Consider the following 24,747-nt stretch of genomic DNA (forward strand, 5'->3'; position numbering starts at 1 on the left):
CTCTTACTTATACTCCACCTCCTTGCCATACTGTTCAATGCTATTTTTGCAATCTTCACTCTGTTAATTCTATCCATCTCAGTCAGACCTTGAATTCATCTCTTTCTTCTCTAAATCTTGGGGACTCTGCTGATCCAGCAATGTCTTTATTTAACTCCACTCTTTCTTCAACTCTTGACAGTTTTGCTCCTGTATCTGTACGCGCATCTTCTTCTATGACTAGGCATCAGTCCTGGCTTACTCCCATTGTTAGGTTTTTCCGGTTCTGCTCTCGAGCAGCTGAACACCTTTGGAAAAAGTCCAGGGAGTGAGCGAATTTTATTCATTACCAACTTGTTCTCCCTTCCTTATCATGCACCCTGTCCATGGCAAAACAGAATTGTTATACATCATTATCTGCACCAATGAGAGGCGCCCGCAGCATTTTTTTTCAACCTTCAACTCTTTGTTTAAACCTCCCTCTCCTCCTGTCTCTTCATCATTCTCTCCTAGTGATTTTTAACTATTTCATCTCAAAAATTACCACTATTCTCTCTGAGATAGTCCCTCCCAATTTTTCTTCTTCTACTAATCTTCTATCATTCTTGCCTAAAAATTTTTCTATGTTTCCTCCTATTTCTTTGGATGAACTCACTGCACTGCTGAACTCTTCCAAACCTGCTACTTGTTCTCTTGATCTAATTCCTACTCTTCTTCTAATTTCTATAGCTCCCTCTTTTCTATCTGTGCTTCTCTATATCTTTAATCTCTCTCTCTCCCTACAGGTTCTTTCCCTACGGTCTTTAAACAGGCTTTAGTTTCCCCTATTCTGAAAAACCTTCTCTTGACCGCTCTTCATTGTCTAGCTATCGTCCAATTTCTCTTCTTCCTTTTCTTTCTAAGATTTTGGAATGGGTCGTTTATTCTCGCTGTCTTGAGTTTCTTGAAGCCAACTCCATTCTCAATCCCTTTCAATCCAGTTTCTGCCCACGGCATTCTACAGAGATGGCTCTCACTAAGATCTCACATGATCTTTTACGGGCCAAGGCGAATGGCTTTTACTCTGTTCTCACTCTTCTTCTCACTCTTTGTATGCGGCCTTTGACACAGTTGACCATGGTCTTCTAGTTGACATACTTTCTGACCTTGGGTTCTCAGACTCTGTTCTTGACTGGTTTAGATCTTATTTGTCAAATAGATCTTTTGCAGTGGTCATGGGTGGTCAGACCTCATCTTCTGTTCTTTTATATGTTGGAGTTCCTCAGGGCTCTGTTTTGTGTCCCTGTTTGTTTTCTCTCTGCACACTGTCCCTAGGAAAACTTATCAACTCTTTTGGTTTTTCCTATCATCTGTATGCCGATGACACTCAGCTGACCTTTTTCCGTGGCTTGAACAGCAAGTTTCATCTTGTCTTACAGCTGTCTCTCAGTGTATGCGCCATTGGCATTTGAAGCTCAACATGTCCAAGATTGAGCTTCTTGTCTTTCCACCTAAGCCCTCCCTCCAATACTCATTTTCTTTTTCTGTTGACGACATCTCTATTCAACCGGTCCAGGAAGCCCGCAGTATTGGTTTCATTTTTGATTTCTTCTCTGTCGTGTATCCCCCAGATTCAGGCCACAAGCAAGGCCTATAGATTTTTTCCCTACAATATTGCTAAAATCTGTCCATCTGGTCATCTCGCAACTAGATTATTGTAACTTCCTTCTGGCAGGGATTCCTCTGTCACACCTGCACCCTTTAATTTCTGTCCAGCATTCAGCTGCACACATTATTACATCTGCTCGCCGCTTTGATCTTGTTTCTCCTCTATTATCATCCCTTCACTGGCTCCCCTTCCCCTTCCGTATTCAGTATAAGCTTCTGCTGTTGACTTTTAAAGCCCGGCATGGGCTGGCCCCTCCTTATTTATCTAACCTTCTTTCTCCTCACCTTCCCACTCTTGCCCTCCGTTCTAATAGTTAAGGTCTGCTGTCTCAGCCTACAATTTTCACTGCCCCGTCCTGGATTCATCCCTTTTAACTTGCTGCCCCTCACTCCTGGAATCTCCTTCCCCCACGAACACAGCTCATCACTTCTTTAACCAGTTTCAAAACTGTGTTGAAGGCCATCCTGTTCAGAGAAGCATTCCCAGGCATTGCGTGACTATTATTTGTTATTTGATGTTTTTAATTTGTTGCCTGCTTTACTTTATTGTACCCTTTCCTGTATTGTTATTTATTATTTATATGTATTATACTATTATTTCTTAGATTGTACGCCATGGGCAGGTTTACTTTATCTATTTTATTGTTTGTATGCACAGTACTGTGTAAATCTACAGTGCAATATAAATAAAGCATAATAATAATAATAATAATAATAATAATAATAATAATAATAATAGTCAACCATGGTTAGTACTTGGATAGGAGACCACCAACAAATTCTGGGTGCTGTAGGCTCTCTATCAAAGGGAGGAACTGGGAAAACCACCTCTGAGGATTCCTTGCCTAAGAAAACCCTATGAAATTAATGGAGTCACCATAAGTTGACAGGCAATTTGAAGACACATACGCACACACATATCACCCAGTAGGCTGTAACATCATTGTCTAGGATTTTGCAAGTTGTCAAGGGGAATGGTTTCAGTTGTTAGTAGATTTCCTTGAATTCTTAACCAATCACTTGGCTACTTTTGGAATTCACTTGGCTACTTTTGTTGAACAAAATGTACAGAAGCCACAATATTGTGAATTTGATCCCAGAGGGCTACAGATTGACTCAGGCATGTTACAGACCGCCTGTTTGGGGCGGCCTGTATCCGGCCCTTTCCCCACCAGATCGGGGCCTCAGCTGCCACAACAGCAGCCTCTGAGGCCCCAATCCGCCGCTTTCCATGCTGCGGGGAAGCAGCAAAAGGCCGCTTCCCCACGGCCTGGAAAGGTGTGTCCGTGGGGCTTCAAGCCCCAAGGACACCCGGCGGTGGCGGGGAGGAGGAGAAAGGGGCCGCTTGGCCCCTTTCTTCTCTGTGTTGCTGGCGCAGCCATGTAAAGGCTGCGCCCAGCGGCGCAAAGGTGGAAGGAGCTCCGAAACGGAGCTCCTTTTGGGGCCGCGCAAAGCTCGCACGGCCCCAGTATGTCACTTCCGCACCGCCCTGTTTGGAGGTGGTGCGGTCATGACGTAGCAATGGCGGCCCCCGTGTGGAACAGGCACCGCCATTTTGTACGGACCCTGTCCGTACTAGGGTTAGGGGTGTCAGGAAGTGACGCCCCTTCCTAACCCTAGTACGTCCTGGGGATGTACTTTGTGCGTGTATGTAACACGCTTCAGTCTTCCATCCTTTTGTGGGTCCATCCTTTCATAGTCCAGCTTGTTGGGGGCAATTGACTTATAGATTGTAGACTGTTTGGAGAGTGCTGAATTCACTGGTAAATGGTATAGAAATGTAAATTCTAAATGCTGTTGAAGAAAAGGAAAAGCTACCTATTCTACACTCAACAAACCAGGGAACAGATTTTTCCATCCTTTCACTCTAGAGCCATGGTGGCAAACCTGTGGCATGTGTGCCCTCTCTGGCATGTGAAGCTGTCTCTGAGGGCACATGGAAGCCACAGCAAGTAGGGACAGGGAGTGCCAGGCACATGCACTTGGCCTGGCTCCTTATCAGGGCTCAGTATGCTGCGGGAGAAATGGGCCATGGCAAGCAGGGGAGGAGAGGAATGTGTGGCCCAGTTCTCCCATAGAAAACTGAACCTCAACAAGGAGGGGCAGTGCATGGTGCTTTTGAGTGGAAGTCACATTTCTGGGTGGAAGCCTTGACCCTTCTGTCCGGAAGGCCCATTGCTATGCTATGGGATTCTCAGAACTGTAGTTTTGTGAGGTGTGGTGAGGCTATCCATGGGGTTTTCTTGGCAAAATTTCTTCACAGGAGGTTTGCCATTGCCTTCCTCTGAAGCTGAGAGAGTGTGACTTGCCCAAAGTCTTCCAGTGGGTTTCATGGCTGAGGTGGGATCCGAGCTCTGGTTTCCAGAGTTGCAGGCTCAAACCACTGGCTCTCTTTGTTCTTGTTCTTGTGCTGTGCCTTATGTGCTTCATTATACTTATTGTTGATGTTGTGTCCTCTAAGTTATTTCCAACTTATGGGCTCAGAGCACGCTCCCCTCCTTCCAAGCGCCAGTTCCTTGTGACCCTAAGGTGAAACTATGGAGCAAACTTCATTAGAGAGGGAAATCCAATGCCATCCTCTGAGGCTGAGATAGCATGACTTATGTGTGTGTTGTGCCTTCAAGTTGTTTTCGACTTATGGCGACTCTAAGGTGAAACTATCATGGAGTTTTCTTGGCAAATTTCATCAGAGAGGAGTTTGCTATTGTTAGCCTGAGGGTGAGAGTGTGCCTTGGGTTTTCTCCCCAGATGTCTTTCCCCCGTGGAAGGGAGAAGTCCCACCCCTAGAAGTCCCTCCCCCCAGGTGACACCCAGTGTGGGAATGCCACGGAGTTTGGGCACTCAGTCTCTAAAGGTTTCACTGCTCTAGTGATTACCATGGACTTTTGCTTTCCCATTTAAGAGAATGACTGGTAATTTCTTATCCAAGACGAAATACACACTGCCCTTGGAATAACTGTCATTAGTAAGAGGCTGTGCCACTCTTAATCACTTTAGGAGATAAAATAGTTATTTATGGAGATGCAGGGTACATTGAAAGAGCAAGGAGAGAAATCCCCACCAACAATTGTTACAGTAATAAGCCTGCCTCTCCAACATGGTTTCATCCATTCTGATAACAAGCATTTTGTTTGTTTGTTGTGTTCCTTCAAGTGATTTCCAAATTGTGGTAACCCTAAGATGACCTTCTCATGGGGTTTTCTTGGCAAGTTTGGTTAGGGAGGGTTTGATATTGTTTTCCTCTGAGGTTGAGAGAGTGTGATTTGTCCAAGGCCACTCAGTGGATTTCTGTGGCCAAGTAAGGGTGTTCAAGTGAATCTTGGACTCCCAGAGCCTAGTATAACACTTAAACCAATAGGTTACACTGATTCATAAAAACAAGCATGTTGACTGTGTAATTCAATAACTTTATTACGGCTAATTGGCCAGCACGATTACAAAATTCCAGCTTAAAACACAACATAGGTTCATGTACAGATTGGAGAGTATAAAAAAATTGACGGTCTATAAAAAGTAAGGATAAAAAGCAAGGATAGGACTGCACGATCAGGCAAACACACAACAATAAGTAGACTGATAATTCAACACCCATCCACTTTCCTTTCAAAGTTCTGAACCAGTGAGTAACAATTAAGGACGATTAATGCACTTGCATACCCAATATATAGTGTTTCACAAGATGCAGGCAGCTTGGTGGGCCTGGTTCTTAAAGTCACTGTCAATATCATAACCATCAAAATGACTCTTTTGGCAAAGTTTGCCAGAGCCACAAATACTACACCTTCACTAAATGTCCTTGAAATTAATTAGTCTTTAAAATGTGCAATTTAGCAGATGGTGTCAGTATCACTTAGCAGGTACAAAGTGGATGAGATCTGTTCAGTGGATTGCAGTGGGCAGGGCTTTGCATCTGATCTTTCTTGCTCTGAGCCATTCAGTAATGCAAATTTAGAACATCTGTAGTGCTGAGTTTTCCTAGTCTTTACTTTTTTTCCCTCTTTCAGTTCAGATCACCTATGTGACTTTGACAGAAGAGAAAGCATTAGCTACCTCTTCAAGAAACTCCCTTTGGAAAGTAGTTAACCTCCAGTCTGCCATCTCACTAGTCATGTTTGTGTGCCAACACTGCTTCTTTCCACTTACAGTTCAAACCTACCCCATTACCTGCCTAATAAAGTGGGAGAAAAGATAATCACTGTGGTCATTATGGTAGCCAGGTTGTGGAGATCTGTAAATACATTGCTGCTAGCCATCCCGAGGCTATCAAGTGAGATAGAAACTTTAACATCAGCCTTGTCCTGATGTTACAGTTTCATTTATTATGCCTTGATGAGCAGACAGTCTGTTCCAGGGATTCCTTTACCTCCTAACATTTCCATTACATCTATAGCTACAAGGTTCTGATCGCTTGTTACACCTGCTTTCCTAAAGGTAGATACTTAAAGCAATGGAGGATTCCCCATCTTTTCTATTTCTCAGCTGGTGTACACAACAGAGGCATTGTTGAAAACTGACTTATTGATTACACAGAGAGGATAACATCTTGTTGTAGTTATGTATCACCAGACACTCCTAATAGATTGAGTTGATGCTGATATTGATAGGTGCAGTCGTGAGAAAATTGTGGCAGATTTTTATGGCTTCTACACAGCCCTGAGCTCTAATTATGTGTCTGGAGGAAAACCTTTATATCTCATTTCTGATTACATAGATATGTGGATCTCTTTACCTCTCATATTTAAGCAATGAAATCAGTATGATGTGTCATTATTATGCATCTACCAAATGGAAAATTTAAGGGCTTAGGAGAGACCTAACCACCCCATCAAATACTCTTTAGATACTCCAGAAGAGTACCTGCTTTCTGGTTTCCTTTATAGCAGTGCTAGTAATACAAGAGATCAAGCTCATTTCAAAATTAGATCTTGCACTGTTTGTAATTAATCTGTTACAGAATCCTGTAGAAATACTAACATATGCTTAAGGAGGTTTTAGACTTTAAAAACTATTAACCAATGCATGTATCCACAAAGCTGAACAACAGATTCCTTTTGAAACCGAGGCATATTTATGACAAGGGAAACGAGAGCCAGGGATGGTCAAGCTATTGAAAGACAAATCTGATCTCATTATGAGGAACTATATACTTTTGTGGTATATCAACTGACCCCTCCCCACAAAAAACACCAAAAACCTAAAGGAGATAATCTAACTAGAATAGATCCATTACATCAATAAGATTTACTGATCTGTTGACTTACTGTTCAACAGCTGCTTCAATGAATCTACTCTAGATGAAATTGATCAGTAAGATTCAGACTGTAGTCTTCAGAGAAGCATAGTTTCAGATCTGAAGAAGTGCAATAGACCTATTTTGTTCTGGCCAGACCACCTCTGGAGTACTATGAACAGTCCTGGGCATCACATTAAATTAAGAATAAGAATAAGAAAATGGAATGTCCTGAGCAAACCAACTATCATAATGTAGGTTGCAGAAACCAAAGTTAATGCATGTAGTTTTCCATTTCATAATAGTCATGGTATAACAATTTTATATTGTGATTATAACATAAGAAAGCATAGCTGTTTACCTTTCATGATGTAGCTAAGTTTTGTTTACTTTTATAGTTATGAGGTGTAAAGCCTCCCTAAGTGTTGAAGAAAGAATAGCATATTGTTAAGTTTTGTTTAATGTTTCACCTACTGCTGCTGCCTTGTGCTCTGTTGTGGGTGTTGAGTTGATGATTAGGTAAATAGGACAAGAGTTTGTTTTGTACTACAGGGTAGCATTTGCATTTTCATGTGTGTGTGTGTATGTAACAATTTTCCCAGTAGTCACTATTGAGAAAAGTGCCAGTCATTCATTGGCCTTTTGATCCATATCAATACCCCAACCTGTTTTGTTGTAAAATTCACACAGAATTAAACCTACAATGTAGGTATTTCATGACATTGTCAGTCCCCCCTTTCAACCACTTGTTATATGTGTGGGTTTGGAGGGGGATGTGTTAGATAAATCGTTAATAGATGTCACTAACCCTAACCCTGATCCCACAATTAACTCTCAATACAGTAGAATTGCCATGAAGTCAGAAAATAACTGAGAACTCATGCAATTGCATTGCAATTTTTTTTAAAAAAAAATTCAATTTGGATGAGGATTTAAAATCAAAAATGTAATCAGAACACATCTTGTTTTGTAGACATCTGACTGCAGCCATTAACTTTTTAAAGTAAAATTTCAACCTCTATTGCAGTGGAAAGTCATGTACTCCTCTAGATGTTGCTGGACTGCAACTATCAGCCCTGGCGCACATACCCAATGGTGAAGAATGCTGGAAGTTGCCATCCACCAACATGTGCAGGATTGCACAATTCCTACCAACACTCAAGTAGACACCAGGTCCTAGGAAGAACAGTCCAGAGAGATGGATATGTTTAGCCTGGAGAAGTTAAGTTCAGTAGTAGAAATAGTAGTCTACCAAATATCATCTCTGTTGCTCCATAGAGCGTAATGAAAATCAATGGAAGGAAACTGCAGTGAACCAAATTTTGGCTAAACTGTAGAGAAAAATTCCAGCACTATAATTTATTCATCAGTGGAAAAGGGTAGACTTCAGTAGAAAGGTGCTATGGGTGTTTATACAGATTGGATGGCCATCTATCAAGGTGGTGCAATAACATTCTCCTTTGATGATCCTGACCAGGTATTCTTAAAGAGTGATTATATTTCTTAGATTTTATTATTTGACCTATGTCCTCCATACACTGAACTTCTTAGTCAGCAAGAGAAATAGAGCATAAACCTGTTTCATGTGTTTGGCTGTGAGCACCAATATTTGAACGAGTCAGCTGTGCTTGTTTTGGGGGTTAAAAAGAATTGCATGCTATCTCTCTGTTAGCAAAATTACACGAACTTCTTTCTCTTTGCAGGTCTTCCAAGGGAACACCAATGCTGACAGTGTGGTACAGCACAAGTTTCTTCACTCTGTTAAGGCTCGATTTATTCGCTTTATTCCTCTGAAATGGAATCCTGGTGGAAATATAGGCCTGAGGGTTGAAGTTTTTGGGTGTTCGTACAGTAAGTATTCGGCATAATATATCATAAACTACTGAATTATAGTATCTCTGTTGTTTGGAAATCACCTCTGTTTCATGCCTATTTCACACCAATACAAATTGGTTTTATTACTGACTGGAGCTTCAGTAGGATTCTGTAGTCAATCCTAGGTTTACCTGTGTAACCTATGGTATTTTTTTAAAGAAAGTCTTCTTGTTCCAAAGTCTCCCTGTCACTTTGTTCTTTTATATACCTTTAAAAAACAACAACAAAAACAGAGTTTATTAAAATTAATTTTTTATATAATTTATTAGAAACTGAAATAATTGCTCACCGACTAGGAAATAATGAAACCTGACAACAGAGATGATTAACTATTGAACTTTATGAAGTTGAAGGCTTTCATGGCCGGCATCCATGGTTTTTTTGTGGGTTTTTCGGGCTATGTGGCCATGTTCTGTAATCAATATCAAACAATTAAAATGTCTATATATAAAATCACACAAAATATACACAATATAAAATATAATTTAAAATCACATAAAATCACTGGCATACTTGCCAGTGACCTGGAACATGTCCAGAGGAGGATGACCAAAAAGGTGAAATGTCTGGAAACAATGTCCTATGAGGAGAGACTCAGGGAGCTGGAAATGTTTAGCCTGGAGGAGAGAAGGGCGGGATACAAACCGCCGCTTTGCGGCGCTTCCCCGCCGCCGCTGTTTGGTCCGCGCGGGAGCTGCAGCAGCCAAACCGTGCGGCTCCCGCGTGGAGCAAAAAAGAAGCTCCCAAATGGAGCTTCTTTTGGAGTCGCGTTTGCGACGTAGCGAGGCGCTAGGGGCGCACTCGCTACGTCACAAAGGACGCGACGCGTATGGACGCTCAGCGTCCGATACGTCAAGATGGCTGCGCCCGTATGAACAGGGCACCGCCATCTTGTACGTATTCAATACGTATTAGGGTTAGGGGGGTGCGGAAGCACCGCCCCTTCCTAACCCTAGTACGTATTGATGACGTACTATTTGGCGGTTTGTATCCCGCCAAGGTTTTTTAAACAGAGGCTGGATGGCCATCTGTCGGGGATGCTTTGATTTTGAGTTCCTGCAGGCAGGGGTTTGGAATGGATGGCCCATGGGGCTTCTTCCAACTCTACAATTCAATGATTCTATTATTCTTTCCCATTTAACTGCCGCATCCAAGGTCAGTTGCACAAAATCCATACGTTGCAGTATAGGCTAGGTTTAAAAAAAAGCAACTCCTGGAAAGGGAAGAAAACATCCATACCTGATCATGGAAGGTGAACAGCAATTGCCTGCAGTGCCTGTTGGGTGTGCAAAAGGGAGAAGCAGCAATGAAGAGAGAGAAAATGAAAAGGCAGAGCAGAACTTGAGTCCTAACATCTCAGCATCTGTCCTGCAAAAGAGAACCATCAATTACCTATTCCTAAAGACCAGCCAAACTGTGCCCTCCCTTCAGCTGGGCTTCGGTACACGAGAGCGAGTTTGTTACTGTGAATGTCTCATTTAAAAAAAAACCACCACCATCTATTGTGGTATTTTATTTTACTTTTTTAAAGAAGAAGTAGCCGTGTTAGTCTCTTGCAGCATAAAATGGAGGAAGTGGGAGGAGGGGAAAAATAAACATGGCAGCATCTTTAAAACTAACTGATCTTTATTTTAGCATGAGCTTTTGTTGATATAAACCCAAAGTTCTTCAGATGCAGTACTGAGTGGCATTAAGGTCTCAGGTATAAAAATCGTATTTATACAGTTGCAGAACTGGGATAAAATGTAATGGAAGTAAGAAAGATGCAAACGATGTTCCTTGCCCTATTTTTTCAAAGGGCTGGGAGAGGGGATATATATCTTCCAGATCTCTACAGTCAGCTAGTGTTGATGTGTGAAAGCAATAATCTTGTTACTGAAATTTAGGCGGGTTACATACCGCCATTTGGGACGTCCCAGTTTAAAAAAGGGGCGTCTCTTCTAGATGCCCCTACTCCTGTTACGGACTCTGTCCGTAACAAATGGCGGCGGCTGTTCCACACGGCCACCACCATCTTGACGTAACGGACGCTCTGCGTCTGCACGTCGCGCCTCGGAAATGATGCCACAAGTGCACAACTAGTGCCTCACGGCATCTCTTCCGGGGAGCAAGAAGGAGTGCGATTTTCACGCTACTTCTTGGCAGCATCCGGGAACTGCGTCGTTTGGCTGCTGCGGTTCCCGGACGCTGCAACCGGCGGCGGCACGAGACGGCCCCTTCTGGGCCGTCTGTAACGTGCCTTAGTTTCCCTGGGTTGAAAGCTTTCTCTGAGAATATCTTTTTTGTTATATGTGCATTAGCAACACCATTTGTATTCATATATGTAGAGTTCCATAAAGTCAGTGTCCTTGTTCATACCTCTGCTAATATGTTGAAATTTGTGAATATAATTCAATTCAGCTGTTTCTCTTTATAGTTTTCCTTTGTAATTTCCTTGTTCAAGGACTGCAACCTTTAAATCCCTTGCTGTATGTCTTCCTGGACACTGAAATATTATGCCATTTTGGGGGTATTGGCATTTCTTATGCCAGATTTGTGCCCATTAATCCTCTTGCATGGAGTCCTCCCTGTTTGTTCATCCAATGGAGATATAGGGTGGCATTGTTATCATAGGATAGCATATACATGTGTATAAATATGTTTTATACCTGAGGCCTTAATACCACTTGGTACTGCATCCAAAGAAGTAGGTTTTTATCCATGGCGGGATACATACCGCCATTTAGTACGTATAGGATACGTACTAGGGTTAGGAAGGGACGGTGCTTCCGCACCCCCCTAACCCTAGTACGTATCCTATACGTACAAGATGGCGGCGCCCCTTCCACATGGGCGCCGCCATCTTTACGTATCGGACGCTGAGCGTCCGTACGTGTCGCAGCCTTTATGACGTAGCGAGTGCGCCCCTGGCGTCTCGCTACGTCACAAACGCGACTGAAAAAGAAGCTCCATTTTGGAGCTTCTTTTTCGGTCCGCGCGGGAGCCGCGCCGTCTGAAGGCTCCGGCTCCCCCACGGACCTACCGGCGGCGGCGGTTTGTACCCCGCCCATGAAAGCTTATACTAAAATAAAAACCAGTTTTTTTAAAGGTGCTGCCACATTTTCTTTTTCTCCATGTCCCTCCCTCCTTTTTATATACAGTGGTACCCCGGGTTACGAAATTAATTCGTTCCGCCGCCGCTTTCGTAACCCAGAAACTTTCGCTAGCCGAAAAGCCCATAGGCGCTAATAGCGAAAGCCGCGATTTCATGTGAAATCGCGCCGAAAAGCACCAAAAATTTTCTTCGTAACCCGGAATAACCTTCATAACCCGGAAACATTTAATTACATGGATTTTTTTCGTAACCCGGAAATTTCGTAAGGCGGCGCATTCGTATCCCGGGGTACCACTGTATTATTATTATACTACTCTTATTTTCCTGTTACTTTTTAAATTCTTTCCTGTTACATTTTCATTACTTTTTCATTAACATCTTTCAGGGGAAGAATCCTTATGAATAATAAGGGTAGTACATATTTCCTTTTTTAGAAAAATCACTCAAAATGTCTCTGAGAATGCCCTCAAAAGTTACCAAAATGTAACCTAGAAATGTTACTCATTACATATTTGTCATTCTGACTCATTGGGTTACTTCTGAAACATAGCATTGTGTTCCTTCATTATTTCAAATATCACAAGTCACACTTAACATGGCTTGTTCACTTAACATGGAAGTGAACATGCAACTACAATTTTTTAGAAAGTTTCTTTTGCTACAGATGCTTTAAATAAATATTTATTAAATAAATATTTAATATTAATGAAACATATGTCCATCATTGCCTTTGGGTATAATTCAGACATGACCTTTAAAATATAGAATAACTACACAAGGTTGTATTGGAAGAGATCTATTCCACAAAGACCAGTTTACTTTTTCCATATCGAGCAAGCAAATGAAAGGTTTTGTAGAAGCTAAAGCTTTAAAAATGTAATTTTAAATGTAAATAAATACAGATTGAAGACAAAAGCTTTGGGGATTGCAAAACCCAGTAATATCATTAAAGTGAAGCACAGTGGGAAAGCTAGATGAATCAAAGAGTCAACTAATCAGACTTAGAAATTCAGTGTTTTACTTTGTCACAACAACAATGAGTCGGGTTATAAACAATTAAAAATAGGTTATATTTGGTATATGCTATATTTTGCATAAATCTAGATGAGTGATGGGACAAAAAAAAAAAGTGAAAATAGTGCCACCCTCTTAACAACGGTGTGTACAACTACCACACTCCTCAGCAAGCATATGACCAGAACAATTTCAAGTGCCATAGTCTACACATTTAGGGTTTTCTCCATAGGAATAGTTAGTGCAATTGACAATTTTCTCTGTCTTCATCTTATAAATCCTCGGTTCTGCAAGGGAAAACACTGAAGGGGCTGGGTATAGAAGGTTTCAAATGAGACAGCCACGGGTCATCTGGGAAGCATGTATGTTGCATGCACCATTGAAGTAGTTGCATGCACCATTGAAGGTTAGATTTGGGAAAATGCTGATTTTACTTACTATCCTGAACTCAAATGTTCCTTTTCTTATGCAGCTTTGGGAACTGACTGAGTGTGATCTTACTGATGTTCTATGACAGTGAGGTGGTGACTTTAGGTTTTAATCAGAGATTCCATATGTTCCAGAATACTGTCTAACTAATGTGGTATATCCAGGGGTAGCCATGTTGGCCATATCACAAAGAACATTAACATCCAAACTCCACAAAACAGTGATACTTTTAGGGGGCCAACCATAATGCACAATATACATGTTGCAAGCTTTCCAAGCTACACTGGCCTCTTCACCAGGCAAAAGGTGTTAAATATCATACAGGAGAAAGAAAAAGGTGAAAATGTTCATCATCATGTACAGCATTTAAGAAAAAGGGAGGACCTAAAATGTCCTACATTTTGGGCTGAGTTTTGTCCTGCAGTTGTCCTACAGTTTGGTCTCGAATTTGTCCTACATTTTGTCCCTGGTAATAGTGGACAATTATGGCAACCCAGACATAGGCCTACTTAAAGTGGTAGTTTTTCATAGGGAGATAAGAATTTGTGTGGCTTTGCTGTGTAATGGAACATTCTCTAGGAGACCTTATGATGCTTTAACATAGTTCTGACAGCCTAGTCTACATCTAGAGGAAAATTATATTTAAGTTATGTTAGGATGTGATCCTAATATGGGCTACAGGGACCAATGAGGTCCTACCATGTCCAAAGTTGTTTGAGAGTCTGTTAGCATTTCCTTGGCCTTTTCTCTCAAGTGCATTAGTGGAAAATGAAAAGTGATGAGTTGGACAAGGGAATAAAAGAGAGCCTGATCGTGAATTAATTAGAAGAACAGTTGGGTGACTGCCAAGATGGTACCGTTTGTTTAGGAGGAAAGCCAGGAGAACAGGGCTATGAGTTAAGTGTCTCATTAGCACACCAAGGGTGAAATCACAGCATGGCTTTCATTAGGTGCACCCTTTCCTGACTATTCCACTGCCTTTGGTTTTTGGGGAAGGTTTTTTTTTTTTTTTGCAAGGGAGAAGCTATTATATATTTATGAAATAGACTACCAATCTGAGATCTTTTGAAATGTACAGATAACTATAGACAATATTTCCATGCTGTTTGTTTGTTTTAGAAAGGATATTATTCTATGGCTCCCAGTGATAGGTGAGCATTTTATGTGAGCACTATGTCATTGATTCACTATATTAATTTTTACTTGAACCGTTACCTCTAATTCCCATGGTAACCATAGACCAACCTGAAGCCTGCACTTGACTTGTGTCTTTGGCTTCAGTTCTGTAGGGATTTGCGTACTTGTGTATGGTTGAACTATTCCTTCTAAGTTAATCTTAAAATGGTGTTTTCAGACACCATGCAATTTTCTGAACTTCCTATTCCTCTTTTTAATAAATGATACCACAAAGGTCCCTAAACTGACATTTTGATAAATATACAAAATTGACCTAAAGTAGTTACTTAATATGTTTGCTGATACAAGATTAATCATCTCCTTTTAACATAGACAGATAGACAGACAGACAAGTACAATAGTAGGGGAACCAATTGAGTAAACCCAAATAGTGAAACAAAAAAATAAAAAAGCAGGAAGAGCTACTTAAAAATACTAAGAAAATACTTTCAGCCTTAAGGATATTTCTTGACTATCTATTGTTTTCTAAAAAATAAAATGCATGCACAGATGGAGTAGTGCATTATTACAACTACTACTACTACTAAAAAGACCACACATAGTCAAACTAGAGGGACAAAAATGATATATATTTTTTTACATTTGTGTGTGTGTACATGCTTTCAAGTCATTTGTCAATTTATGGTGACCCCATGAATTTCATAGGGTTTTCCTCTGAGGTGATTTTCCTCAGAGTTGAATTTTCCAGTTGCTTTCTCTGAAATATAGCCTACAGCACTTGGAGTTCCTTGGAGGTCCCCATCCAACTACTAACCAGGGCTGACCCTGCTTAGCTTCCAAGATCTATCTGTACTATAACTAATAAAATTTTCATGTCGTCAGCTTCATCATTTGAAAAAAGCAATCATCATCCTGTTGCTGAATCTCTCATTAAGCCAGAAATTAATACACAATTGTCTTTTCACATGCTTTGCACTGTCCCCACCACCACCACCTTCACCAGTCCATGCTTCAAGTCAGATCTGCCTATGGACCAGCCTCTGCTGTCATTACCAGACCTCTCACTATCCTCACTTGGCAGTAGTATTGCCTACCATTTTCTCACTCATTGCTACCATACACAGTGAGCCCATTAGATGCAGCTTCTGTCTCAGTTCTGTGAGATCAACAACCTGAGTTATGGAAACCACTGGAGATGATATTTGACTATTTAGTTATGGAAAGCCATAACTATAGAAAATACAGTTACAAAACTGAATGTTTTAAATCAATTTGAAACATATGGCCAGGAAGATCTTGCCTTAGGCATGATGTTTATGAAATCCCATCAGCATTTTTAGTGATTAAATTTATACATAGCAGATAGTTGGATATGCTGGAAAAAGCTGGGATCCCCATTGTATTAACTAGAAATGTAAAAAACACTTGCATATGTCAGATCATGAGAGCTAGCATGGTCTACAGTTTAAGATCCAGCTTAACCATTGAAACCCACTGGGTGACCTAGCGTAGGTCACACTCTCTCAGCCTCCAAGGAAGTCAAAGGCAAAGGCAAAACCCTTCTTAAAAATCTTGCAAAGAAAACCCTGTGATGGGTTAGCCTTAAGCTTGCCATAAATTGGAAACAACAATGACAGATCGTCTAAGGGGACCTTTAGCAAAATCTTAGAATGCAGCTTTCTTAGAAAGTTCTGCAAAACCTCTCAGCAGTTGATTTTACTTTTCTGGAAGGTAATTTTGGAATTTTGGAGAGAGAAATCAATGGGACATCTGTCCTGTCTTGCTTTCAGAGTCTGGATTGGGGCCTTGGTCTTCAACAAGGTAGTCTTTTGCACTCAGGCTACATCTGCACTGTCAAAATAACGCAGTTTGACATGGTTTGAAATGTAATGGCTCAGTGCTATGGAATTCTACGATTTATTTGTTGTGACACCAGAACTCTCTGGCAGAGAAGGCTAAATATTTTGCAAAACTGCCAATTTCAGAATTCCATACTATTGAGCTATGATGGTTAAAGTGGTGTCAAACTGTATTATTTTTACAATGCAGCTGCAGCCCCAAGTAATGTGATCACTTAGAGAACATTGGACACTTGGAAGATACTGTTTTGACTAAAGAAGCAAATTGTAGCTCCCTTCAAAAATGTACTACATTTTTCTTCTTTTGCTAACCTGACCAACATGTAGTCAGACCACCACCACCTTTAACTTCCATCAGCCTGAGCCAGCAATATAAATGGATTGTGGTAGCTATTGTCCAAAACATCTGGAAGCCAAATGTTTTCTATTCCTGTATTAAACTGTTGTACAAAAAGGGGCTTCATTTCTATTTTCATAATTCAATTTACAATTTTAAGCTACATAATGTGTTCTTAACATAATGCCCACTAATTTTAATTGACATTAATTTGTCTGTATAGTAAGGTTAGAATAATCCAGATGAGGCATATTGTTTATACTATTGTTAATTCTGAAGGTTAGTGTTTATTGGTGTTCAGTGTATACATGTAAATGCAAACTGCGAGTTGGTTTAGGGGCAAAAAATGAAAAAAAAAAACATTCTTGTCTGGGTGCTTTGCTATCTACACAGAGTTTTTCTTCCAGTATATTGTGTATTGGGTTTCCAATGACAATGTTCTAAAACAACAAAGTTATAGAAACCATAACAGCATTACATTTTGTAGCAAATTATTGCATATGGGAATGGTTGTTCCCCCATGCCAATGCTTGTTAATTGTGAAGAAGATGTAACCCCTGAAAAGGGTCGTTGTTTTTCAAGGATTACTGAGAATCTTTCACCTGTGTAAATGGAAAAGGAAAACATAGAAATATATTTATGTAGTTTCCTCCTCCTCTTCTTCCTCCTCCTCCTCCTCCTCTTCTTTAAAAAATCCTGGTCAATAAGACTATATATGGTACCAGTGCAGAAGCCACTTGCTACCAAGTCTTGATCAGCAATCTGATCTGTTGACAAGACAAACAACCAGGGTTATATTGGAAGAAGTGTAGAGACAAATGTCAAGTTGATTGTTTGGGATGCCAAGAGGAAAACAGGTTATCTTTATGTTCCAGAAAGTCCTTGTTAGCTTATCACAAGCAAATTCTGCTGACCAGTAGTAGAGTTTTTAAAAAAGGATGAGATTTATGACCACATTTGGGATGCTGATTGTATTCTAGGAGTAGCTAATGGTTTAAAAAGCATCAGCACAATCCAGCATAAATTCTTCTAACCAGCTAAGAAGAAGTGAGGAGAAAGCAGTGAGGGGGAGAGAGAGAATATTATAATCCAATGACTGCAGGAAACTCTTAGCCATCAGAGATTAGAAAGTCTGATTTCACCTTTGGGAGCTGGTGAGAAGGATATGAATGAGACAGAATAAAAATGTGATATTTGGTGCGGGGGGGGGGGGGGTTTCAAGAGAAAATTATTGTACAAGCAGCCTCCCTTATGCCACGTCTTCTTTTCCCTCACTGCCTGTCTTTTGTGCCATGAAATAAAATTAATGTTCTGTGGACAAATGCTTATGGACTGGAAGTGGGAATAGTTTAATTCTTCATAACAGACAGAGTGAGAGAAAATGACTGAAATAACTGCCAAGGTTGGCCCGAATTCATAAGCAACCTCATGGCATGGCAGTATTTTAGAGATGTCAGGTGAAAAAAGCAGTGATTAAAGAGTCTCACCACAGCAATCTTTGTGACATTGCAGGGATCTTGGAATTTGTCCTGGGTTATGTAGTGCAGCTATTTGAGGGTGTTTGTGGGCCCCATACTGAAACACCCTCTGCAATCCATCAGTTCAATCCTTTTGCAGAAGTGAGCTGTCCCTTAACTAGTAGTTCACCAAGTGAGGAGGAAGCAGGAACAAGAACATTGGAGTCAGAGAAGGCAGTTAGGGGGTGCTCCAAAATAGAGGGGGAATAGTCCTGCTCACATTTTTACAGGCCCACTGCTAACCACAGATGGTGCACAACCCCCTGACAGATTAGCACTAAGTGAGTCTTTTTTACACTCAATAGAATTGAGGTTGTCCACTCTTTTCTCAGTATAAAGGTCAGTAACTATCTTCATGTGAGCCAATCTGGTGTAGCGGCTTGAATGTTGCAGCTACAACTCTGGCGACCTGGGTTTAATTTCCGGCTTGGCCATGAAACTCATTAGGTGATCTTGGGCAACTCATACTCTTTCAGCCTCATGGTAAAGAAATGCCAAACCACCTCTGAACAAATCATACCAAGAAAGTGCCATGATAGGTACACCTTAGGGTCACATACTGTAATTAGAGATGTCTTGAAGGCACACAACAACACTGATAACTATCTTAATAAATTGCAGATTCTAGAGTTTGAGGGTCTATAAAATGCTTTCTGCAATCCACACAGCTTGGAATGTACCACAACATGAACCTGCCTGTCTACAGAGATTATCTTTAGTGACTCTCCTTATGATGCCACTGCTGTCTGGGATAAGACAGAAGCTGACAAGAGAGACTCCCCCCCCCCCCCCAATGTTTTAGTATTGTGACATTTATGGAATGACCTCCTCAGGAAAAATCACCTGACACCCACTCTTTAGGCCTTTTTGTGCCAGGCAAAGACCCATTTGAGTAACAAGATTTTTATGACATTGTGCATCCTGTTTATAGTCTTGTCTCACCTGCAGTTTAGTATACAGTTGCCCCTTGGAACTCACGGAGGATATGTTTCAGCCCCCCCTCCCGAGTTCCAAAACTCATGCATATTCAAGCCACATAGGCTTGAATGGGGCACGAACATGTGGGGTGCATACCATGGGTGCCCACCCCATTGGGGTTAAGGGCAGTCACCCCTCTGTGGATTTTCAAGTCTGCGGATTTCAAGTCTGCAGACTTGGAGGGGCAACTGTATTTTATTCTTCTCAGCTATGTTTAAGAGCATAAGAGGTAAAAAGCCAAAACTGTATTTTTTTTTAACTCAGCAGCTTTTATCTGGGAGGTCCACTAACAGGACTGGTGGATAACAGAACCCTTCTCCTTGTAATTTTCAGAATATTGCCTTTCATAGCTAGCAGCTATTGATGGCCTTGTGCTCCATTTCTGTAGTCTCCTTTTCAAGTTATCCAATGTGTTGGCTGTCATTTCATTTTGTGGCCGTGAATTCACAGATTAAGTGTGCAACGTGTGACAAAACTCTTTATTTTATTCATTTTATTTATCCACTACCACGCATCATTTAGCTGCAGTGGATGACCTTCAGGTTCTAGTAGAGTGATCGAGAGAAAAACATTTCTCCCTGTTGGCTTTCTCCACTTCCTGCATAATTTATCATAAATTATAAGTTTATTATTGTTTTGCAATTCCTTTACTTGGTTTTTAATGTTCTCTGTCTTAAGTGGCATTAAATGTCTAGTTTGCCCTTGTAAGATCCAAAAGGCAGCATTAAAATGGAAATACATAGATGAGAAAATGACATTTTCCAGGGGGTTATTTTGCTCTGTAAAAATGCTCTTGTAAAATAATGAAGATGTAATATTGCAATTTACAATGACATAAATATACATTAGGTCTCACAGGTTTCCATAGGAAATTTTGGAGGAAGAGATCCTTGCCCACAAGGTGCTTACAGTTTAGACTAGATTACAGTGAAAGCTAAAGAAATGAGAGAAGCAAGAAACAGAGAAGGGAAGTAAAAACATCATGGAATCATAGACTTGGAAAGAATCACAAGGGTCATCTAGTGCTCCCATTGAAGAAATAAACAACGAAAGCATCCCTAAGAGGTGGTCATTCAACATCTGCTTAAAGCTCTGCACCAAAGGAATATCCACCAACTTTCAATGGCTAAATTCTACTGTTGAACAGATCTTGCCAGAAGGATTTTTTCCCTAGTGTTTGGTTTGAATCACCTTTATTTTATCTTGAATCCCTTGGCTGGATTCCATCCTCTGGATCAGCCAAAGACAAGCTTACTCAATCTTCCACATGGCAACCCTACAAATATTTAAACTCTATTATCAAATCACCCCTCAATATTCTGTTCTCAGTATTTTCTGGGCTAAATAGACCCAACTTCATCAACTGTTCCTTATAGGACTTAGATTGCAAGTGTTTTACCATCTTGGTCACCCTTCTCAGAACAAGTTCCATTTTTTAAAATATCCTTCCTAAATGATGGTGCCCAGAACAGGACACAACTCTCCAGGTGAGGTCTGACCAAAGCAGACTAGACATGTTTACAGTTGAGAATGAGAGATAAGTGATAATGAAAAAGCTGCTTGGGACAAAAGTGAGTTTTAGGTGAAGTTTAAAGAAGAATGAAAGTTAAATAATACAAGTCTTCAGGTAAAGATTTCAGTGTTATTAGACTGAAGCTGACAGTCCATGTAAGTCATCTGAAAAAGATCCATGAGATGCTATATTAGATATTTACTCAGTATAAACTGTATGGATTTTGAATTCCTTCATGATACAAAAAAGTGTTTCACCAGGAACCACTAAACTAAAGAATTGCAGTCTTCAAACACAGAATATAGAATTTAGTATCCTGAGAATGTCCAAGAAAGTTTATTTTTAAATAAACAAAACAAAACTATGTTCCTAGCACTTAGAGTTGCAAATTCAGGCTTGAAAATGTATCAGAAAAAAGGATGGGGAGAAAATTAGTGAGCTCCTATTTTAAACTAAACGTATCAAATTTTATATTTTCACACCAAACTAATATTAGTAGCCTTTAGGGTCATGGTGGGGATGAAAGTTGCATGTAACTTCTTTTCAGGGTTACTTAAAACCACTGCATAGCTTCACTGATCACTCTGTATGATGAAGTCTCCTGTTCTTCACCTTCCATCTCAAGTTCACTCCCTAAGTCATGTCTTGTTGGTAGTAGTGGTTGGGAAACTCTCATGGGACTTGGGTGCAGGGCATCATTTCTGTGGCTGGAGTGGCACCATTTTGGACAGACTGAATGACAAGAGCAAGGAGTTAGAGCATGTGGTAACAGGGGGAGATTGGCAACAAAAGGGAGCTTTCAAATTTGTGAACCTGTTTAAGCTTTGTGAGCTTTGCTGGGACTTAGCTGGCAAGTTGGAGTTGCAGTGCCACTCCTGCTTTCTTTTGATGGACAGACCAAAAGAAGAGGTAGCAGAAGAAATAGGGTTTGTTTTTTTTACTGGGGGGGGGGGCACACATGAAGTTATGTGTTGGAAGGCACATCTCTGGAAAAGAAGGAGGTGCAGTATCTAGGGTCTGTATTGGAAAGAGCTTTTGCCTTGGAGTAGCTCCTGCAGTTAAAATCTCTCCCTTTCCCTGTCCAGAGCATGTGGCATTTGTAAAACCCCTACATATCCACTATACCCACCTCCATCCCAATGAAGAAGGATTGAGAGTTCTTCCTCACTGGGGAAAAGCTTTTCTCTTTGCACCTGATCACCTTGGTAGCATCAATCAATCAGCTGCCTGAGCAGCAACCAAGATGCCTCTTGCCTGCATTGGCCTTTGCCACAGGGCAGGCACAGGCAATAGGCTTTTCAGTCATTGCTCAGCCACCTGCTTGGTTGCTGCTCCCAGGGTGACTGGGTGGCAAAGGGAGCAGTAACCAAGTTTGGTTGTTTTGAACTTGCAGTAGAACAGTAAACTTAATATAAAAGAATACACATGGTGCTGTGCTAGGGTTGTCGCCCAAGAGGAAAGGGGGGCAGTAGCCAAAAAATGTTTGGGGATCACTGATCTATAGTATAAAAATAATACAGTTTACCACCACTTTAATTATCTTGGCTACAGAATCTTGGATTTGTAATTTTGTAGTTTTATGAATTTAAAGTATTTTGTAATTTAAAGACATGAGAGTGCCACTACATTTGAAAGTCCTACTTATCTCTACTTAGGATAAGAGGCTACCATTAGAATAGAATTTGGAGAAATAGAATGGTTTCCAGTTGCCAAGGGATCAGGCAAGACTGCATTTTATCATCCGGCTTGTTCAATTTGCATGCTGAAAATATCATATGAAGAGTAGGTTTAAATTCAAAAGAAGGGGGGTGAAGATAGAAGGGAGAAATATCAACATTCTAAGATATGCTGATTATACCATACTACTAGCGGAAAACATCACAGACTTGGGAAAATTATTAAAGAAGGCGAAAGAAGAAAGTGGAAAGACAGGCTTAGAGCTGAACATAGAGAAAACAAAAATAATGATAGAGAATCTACACAAATTCAACCTAGACAATGAGGAAATCAAAATAGAAGTATTCTCTACTAGGTGTTGTAATACCATTGCATGGTCAATGATTGATCTACCGGCCCTAAAACCTGCCTGCTCATCCTTCAAGACATTTTCAGATTCCAGCCAATCCATTAATTTAGCCAATAGATGTTTGGCATACATTTTGCTTATCTGACTTAGTAGACTGATTGGACAAAAGTTTGTTGGGTCATCTCTTTTGCCTTTTTTATACACTGGAATTATAGTGGCAAGACCTCAGTCTTTTGGTATCATTGCTGATCGATCTATTGCAGTAAAAAGTGTGGATAGTACTGGTACCACCAGTCCAGATCATTCTTTAATATCTCACAGGTAATGAGATCTGCTCCAGGAGCTCTCGCTGGTTTAAGCTGGTTAATTAAGTTCTTAATTTCTGAACAGGATACTGGGGGCCATAAGGGAAGAGATGGAGCATCTAACATCAAGTCTACTGTTAAATTCTCAGTTTGATCATACAGGTCTGTAAAATGACTTTCCCAGATATTGGCAGGTATCTGAAACAAGGGATTATATATATATATATTAGGAAAGGATGGAGCTACCTCTCTCCAGAAGAGGGTAGGGTTGTTCGCATTGGCTGCTGTTATTAAAATAGTAAAATAGTAAAAGAATTCCTGTACCTTGCATCAAATATTGATCAGAATGGAGGCTGCAGCCAAGAAATCAGAGGACGACTAGGAATGAGAAGGGCAGCTATGATAATATTAGAAAAGATCCTAAGGAGTAAAGACATACAACTAAATATTACAGTTAGCATTGTCCAAACTATTATATTCCTCATCACCATGTAAGGATGTGAGAGCTGGACAGTGAAGAAAGCAGAAGTGAGGGAAATTAATTCATAGAATCATAGAGTTGGAAGAAACTGCAAGGGCCATCCAGTCCAATTCCTTGCCATGCAGGAAATCTCAATCAAAGCATCCCCGATAGATGGCCATTCAGCCTCTGCTTAAAGACCTCAAAAAAAGAGACTCCACTACACTCCGAGGGAGTGTGTTCCACTATCGAACAGCCCTTACTGTCAGGAAGTTCTTCCTAATGTTGAGGTGGAATCTCTTTTCCTGTAGCTTGCATCCATTGTTCAGGGTCCTGTTCTCTGGAGCAACAGAAAACAAGCTTGCTCCCTCTTCAATATGACATCCCTTCAAATATTTATATAGGGCTATCATATCACCTCTTAACTTTATTTTCTCCAGGCTAAACACCCCCAACTCCCTAAGTCGTTCCTCATAGGGCATGGTTTCCAGACCCTTTACCATTTTAGTTGCCCTCCTTTGGACACGCTCCAGTTTCTCAACATCCTTTTTGAATTGTGGTGCCCAGAACTGGACACAATATTCCAGCTGGGGCCTGACCAAAGCAGAATATAGTGGCACTATTACTTCCCTTGATCTAGACACTATACTTTTATTGAGGCAGCCTAAAATTGCATTGGCCTTTTTAGCTGCCGCATCACACTGTTGACTCATGTTCAATTTGTGGTCTACTTGGACTCCAAGATCCCTTTCACACGTAGTCTCGTTCAGCCAGGTTTCACCCATCCTATATCTGTGCAATTTATTTTTCTCCCTAAGTGCAGTACATTACATTTCTCTGTGTAGAAATTCATTTTGTTAGCTTTGGCCCAGCTTTCTAATCTATTAAGGTCATTTTGAATGTTGATCCTGTCCTCTGGGCTATTAGCTACTCCTCCTAATTTGGTGTTATCTGCAAGTTTGATAAGTATGCCCCTGATGACCTGGCCTTTTCACCAGTCACAGGCAGCGAGCTCAATCTACTGGGGATATAACTTTATAGGAGTGTCCCACCTGCTAGCTTGTACTTAAAGGCAAGGTTCTGACTCAAGGTTTGCTTCTCACCTGCTGCCTCTGCTTTAGTATAATTCTGGTGTCTGGGAGGAGTTATATAGAGCTAGTCTGCAAGCTCCACCCTTAGTGATTCACAGATGTGACTCACAGAAGTTCCACCCCCTCAGCAACAAGCACACTCTCCCAGAGTTTTAAAAAAAAATTCAAACACTCACCACTCAAAATGGCTGCCCAGCTCCTTCTCTCTGTGGCAGGAATTAATCTGTGACGTAGTCCTTAAGAAGAGTGTTGAGCA

The 24,747-nt window shown here is 40.8% G+C and overlaps 1 protein-coding gene across 2 annotated transcripts in view; it reads left to right on the forward strand.

Annotated features, from left to right (window-relative positions):
• The window catches only part of LOC149313993 (contactin-associated protein-like 5), a 508,214-nt gene that overhangs the window by 197,242 nt on the left and 286,225 nt on the right, over positions 1 to 24,747 (forward strand). For both annotated transcript variants that reach the window (XM_089520319.1, XM_089520320.1), the window contains exon 4: positions 8,560 to 8,707. In XM_089520319.1, coding sequence (XP_089376445.1) covers positions 8,560 to 8,707 — 148 coding nt within the window. The remainder of the gene's footprint in view (positions 1 to 8,559; positions 8,708 to 24,747) is intronic.

This window comes from Sceloporus occidentalis, unplaced genomic scaffold (genome assembly GCF_023333645.1).
Source record: "Sceloporus occidentalis isolate IW3139 unplaced genomic scaffold, rSceOcc1.0.p SCAF_4, whole genome shotgun sequence".
NCBI classification, from domain to species: domain Eukaryota; kingdom Metazoa; phylum Chordata; class Lepidosauria; order Squamata; family Phrynosomatidae; genus Sceloporus; species Sceloporus occidentalis.